This window comes from Nicotiana attenuata, unplaced genomic scaffold, assembly GCF_001879085.1.
Source record: "Nicotiana attenuata strain UT unplaced genomic scaffold, NIATTr2, whole genome shotgun sequence".
NCBI classification, from domain to species: domain Eukaryota; kingdom Viridiplantae; phylum Streptophyta; class Magnoliopsida; order Solanales; family Solanaceae; genus Nicotiana; species Nicotiana attenuata.
This window is the reverse complement of record NW_017672138.1, coordinates 7,303-12,511: the sequence shown is the minus strand read 5'-3', so window position 1 is coordinate 12,511 and position 5,209 is coordinate 7,303. Positions and strand designations below refer to the sequence as shown.

Sequence of the window (5,209 nt, the reverse complement as noted above, 5' to 3'; positions counted from 1 at the left end):
CCTGCCTGGGCTGGTTTCGCATTTGCGGATCAGCCTTCGCATTTGCGATAGCTGGACCTTCGCATTTGCGAATCCAGGCTTTGCAAATGCGAATCCTGTAGATAACTGATACCAGGTCTTTCCAAAAGTGAGAAATGCAATCCGACGCCTATCCAAAATTCACCCGAGCCCTCGGGGCTCCAAACCAATTATGCACACAACCTCAAAAATATCCTACGGACTTATCCATGCGATCAAATCGCCAAAATAACATCATATACCGAATCAAGCCTCAAAACTCATGTTTTTCTTTGAAATTTTCATAAGGCATCAAATTTCCATTTCAAGTCCGAAACACGTCAAACGACGTCCTTTTTCAACCAAATTTTACAAAAAGCGCTTAAATCATATATAAGACTTGTACCGGGCGTCGGAACCAAAATACGAGCCCGATACCACAGTCTTTTAATCAAATTTCATTTCCAATTTCCTTAGTAATTTCAGAAAAATTCATTTCTCGGGCTCTAGACCTCGGAATTCGACTCCGGGCATATGCCCGAGTCCCATATTTTTCTACAGACACTCCGGGACCGTCAAATCACGGGTCCGGGTCCGTTTACCAAAAATATTGACCGAAGTCAAATATATTCATATTAATATCAAAATTTTGAATTTTTCACACAGAATTCATACTTAAGCTTTCCGGCTACGCGCCCGGACTGCGCACGCAAATCGAGGTAACCCTAAATGAGGTTTTTGTGGCCTCGGAAGCACGGGATGAGTAAGAAAACAGGTGATGACCTCTTGGGTCGTCACATATTTTTCTTTTCAATTATGCTCTAACTTATTACTTTAAAATTATATTTTAGCCTTTGTCTTTTTTTTTTTTAACTCCAAATCTCCAATCTTTAACCGACTTTGTATTCGTCCCTTTTTACCTTGTGTTGCTTACTATTCGCAACTCCAACGTCAAAGGTAGAAAAATAGGTTTTGCCTTCTTCTTGTTCCGTTTTTCTCCTACTTTGATTTTAACTCTAATTCTAATTACTCTAATCTCCAATTAGTTGTATAGTACTGGTTGTTTTCAAGTGTGCAAAGTGTTACATATTTATATTCATTCCTTTGTTCTGCCAACTCACGGTCTTCGTTCGTTTCTCTATCATCGTTCTTTATATTATTATTATTATTATTATTATTATTATTATTATTGTTATTATTATTATTATGATGATGATGATAGTTAATCTTTAATTTAGTAGAAAAGGATTTTCATAAATTACTTTTATGCGTAATTCTTGATAAGTTTAATATTTAAAATAATTGAGGGTATTTTAGTAAACTTATCAACTATAATATAGTATGATACAGTCAAACCAAACAGCAAAATATTATTTGATAATAACAAACAATACAATCTATCCAAATATTATACTCCCTCCATTTCAATTTATGTGAACCCATTTGACTGGGCACGGAGTTTAAGAAAAGAGAGAAGATTTTTGAACTTGTGGTGTAAAATGAGGCACATATATTTTGTGTGGCTATAAATCATTGCATAAAGGAAAATTGTTTCCAAATAAGAAAAATGGTCATTCTTTTTAGCACGGATCAAAAAGGAAATAGGTTCACATAAATTGAAACGGAGGGAATATTTATAAAATGATACAATACCTAATAATAACTTAATGAAATGATGTATAACAATGATCCAAATAGAGGGTAAACCATTTCTCTTACCCATGTCCTTTGTAGATTTTGACGTTACACTGGTTCTGGACCACATTATTCTAAAGAGTTCTTTCTTCTCCACGTGGTTTTTGAATTTCTTCGATTTGTGTGTTCGATCTCTTTTCTGACAAGGTTTAATCTGGTGACTCTACAAAACGTACATGAATATATACGGTGTTTATTATTAAAGTTTTCATTTTATTTATTTAATAAAAGAAAAAGAGAGAAAGAAAGATATAATAAAACGGGAAAGAGAGCTTGGCAAAAGTTGGTCTTAGGTTTTTGAAAAACAAAGTGAAAAAAGTATATCAATTTCTAAACGTCTACTGCTCCATATCCTGGATTTTTATTTTTAAAAGAAATTTATTTTTAATTTTTTATTTTCAATGCAGAAGGCGTAAAGCTCACCAATTGAACTAGCTCTCAACCTCGATGTTGTCTTTATTTACTTTTGAATCTTTTTTTTTCCTCTCAAATTTAGTGGACGAGAAAAACAGGGTTTTCCATCATTTGAGGATAGAATATTATAGCAAAGAAATGAAGACAACTAACAAAACACACCTACTTGGAAAAAACAAAAATCCAAGTGAATTGTTTCCACTTTCTATGCGCAAATGATTGAACTTGACCTAACATTTAGTCCACCGTTTTTCGCGCGTTTAAAAGTTAAGTAAAACTAATAATGGAAGAGATATTCTTCATAGTCCTAATTTATATGATATAATTATTTTATAGTTTATCTAAAAAACATGATATATTTTTATATTTAAAAATAACTTAACTTTAAAAAAGTATGATATAATTAAATTATATATATATATATATATATATATATATATATATATATATATATATATATATAAAATAAAAGTAGGTTATCAATAGCCGTTATACATGAGATAAAACAAAAAACAGAAATTATTTGGCAAACAACTTGTCAATGGCGGCTGAAATAATTAAGTCGTGTCGGCATTTTTTACTTAACACATTGCTCAATTAAAAGCCACTCATCTCCACAATAAAAGCAGAGGTGGCTCAACAAATATTATGGCTTAAAGCCAAACTTAAATAAGAGGTTAAACTTTTTGTTAAACCTCCAAATGTACTTTTGTTTACGGACCTTTTAAAGTTCATAAGATGGTTAGTTATTAATAACTTTTTTATATAATCGTATTTTCTAATATAATCATTTTCAATTGACAATATAATCAAGCTATTTAATTTTTCTTGAAACATTATTGATCTTAAGTAAAATCTTGCCAAATTTATTATCGAAAATCTTTTCCTTTTTATTGGAGTTTCATTCATTATCATCTAACTCAACTAGATTAGTGATGTTTATCTAAAGAAATCTCTTTAATATATTTCAATTTGAATTTTCTTTTATTGTTTTTTAAAATTTACAGGATCGCTCCTTTTTAGAGTAATTCATACTTTCTTGCTGATAATTAAAATTCTCATAAATAAACAGGGCTATCTATAACTATAAAGTAAAATTATAAGAAAACGGAGTCTAGATTGAAAACATAGAAAATAAAATATAATTCCTGAAGTTTAGAAATCGACGCCAAAACACGATTTCACTGCTTCATTTTGCTTGTTGTAATGCTTAAAATTGGAGAAAACAAAACATATAGTAATTTATTTTGTTCAATGCACTTCAGACCTTGTATTGACAAAACTTACTTGGAAAGAAGATTAAAGCAGTAAAAGTACACAATTTTTTGCGAGAAAGAAAAATAGATAAGCATAATTTGGATTATACTCCAATGTTAAATGTAAATAACCCAAAAAAAAATTTACATTCAGGTGTAAGATAAATTTAAGGGGAGTTTTTAGCATTACCTAATTTTTCAATAGGCTGACGGACTGACTCAGACCAATTACAAACTCAGAATAGTACACCCCCATTCTAATTTATGTGAATATGTTTGATTCGGAGTTTAACAAAAAATGAAATTTTTGGAATTTGTGGTCCTAAATATGTCAATAAGGGGCCCAGAATATTTGTGTGATTATAAAAGTTCTTCGTTAGGTAGAATTGTAAAATTAACCTAAATTGTTACCAAATTTAGAAAGGGATCATTTTTTTTGGTAAGGACCGCAAAATGAAATAGATTTAAGGAAGAGGAAGTAATCAGTACCGTTTTAAAAGGAAAAGACAATCTATACATTTACTACTACTCCAGTAATTATTAGAAAATGAGGCCCCCAAAGCGTTGACCTTACTCGCCTACCCTTTCAGCCTGCCCTGCATAAAATAACCAAGTTGATAGACACATCTCCACCACAAAGACATGGAGAATTCCTGGATAGTTTTAGCCTTAACATGCCTTCTTACATTAGTTCTTCTCTCAAAGTTTCTCCATAGTCCTCATCGTAAACAAAATCTTCCACCAGGTCCAAAACCATGGCCTATTGTTGGCAATATACATCTTCTTGGTTCCACCCCTCACAGATCCCTTCACGAACTTGCAAAAAGATACGGAGATTTAATGCTACTAAAGTTTGGTTCGCGCAATGTCCTTATTGCATCCTCCCCGGATATGGCTAGAGAATTCTTGAAAACAAATGATGCCATTTGGGCTTCTCGCCCAGAGCTTGCCGCTGGTAAATACACTGCTTATAATTATTGCGACATGACATGGGCACCTTATGGACCCTTTTGGAGACAAGCAAGGAGGATCTATCTCAACGAGATTTTCAATCCTAAACGTTTGGATTCATTTGAGTATATTCGCATAGAGGAAAGGCATAATTTGATTTCACGTCTTTTTGCTCTCTCAGGGAAACCAATTCTTCTTAGAGACCATTTAACTCGGTACACTCTTACAAGTATAAGTAGAACAGTATTGAGTGGGAAATATTTTAGCGAGTCACCTGGTCAAAGTTCAATGATAACTTTGAAAAAATTGCAGGATATGCTTGATAGGTGGTTTTTGCTTAATGGTGTGATCAATATTGGGGACTGGATACCTTGGCTTGCTTTCTTGGATTTGCAGGGTTATGTCAAGCAAATGAAGGAGTTGCATAGGAACTTCGACAAATTTCATAATTTTGTGCTAGATGATCACAAGGCTAATAGGGGAGAGAAGAATTTTGTGCCAAGAGACATGGTGGATGTTCTGCTGCAGCAAGCTGAGGATCCTAATCTTGAGGTCAAACTCGCCAATGATTGTGTCAAGGGTCTAATGCAGGTACTGCTTCTTTAATTTTTTCTTATTAAGATCCTACTTTATTAAATGCCATATTCAACATGTAACTTTAAACTTCTCACCTATCCTTAATATTGACAAGATTTTATAACAACAGAAATTTCAATTAGATATTTAAGACCATAAGTTAAAAATCTCTCGTTCATTCTTAACTCTATACCCAATCAAACATCTCTGAAAAAAATAAGGTGGAGGGTTAATTACGTTATATAATAGTTATAAGAAAATACAAAAAGGAGGGTTATGCAGTGATTACCTCCTGATTGAAATGGACAGACAATCCCATT

At 32.5% G+C, this 5,209-nt stretch overlaps 1 protein-coding gene across 1 annotated transcript; it reads left to right on the top strand.

The window, feature by feature from the left end:
• The first annotated feature begins 3,909 nt into the window (after positions 1–3,909).
• LOC109212011 (flavonoid 3'-monooxygenase-like) lies at positions 3,910–4,953 on the top strand. Its single transcript, XM_019375619.1, has one exon. The coding sequence runs from the start codon at positions 4,005–4,007 to the stop codon at positions 4,917–4,919; it is 915 nt and encodes a 304-aa protein (XP_019231164.1). The 5' UTR covers positions 3,910–4,004; the 3' UTR covers positions 4,920–4,953.
• The last annotated feature ends 256 nt before the right edge of the window (positions 4,954–5,209 follow it).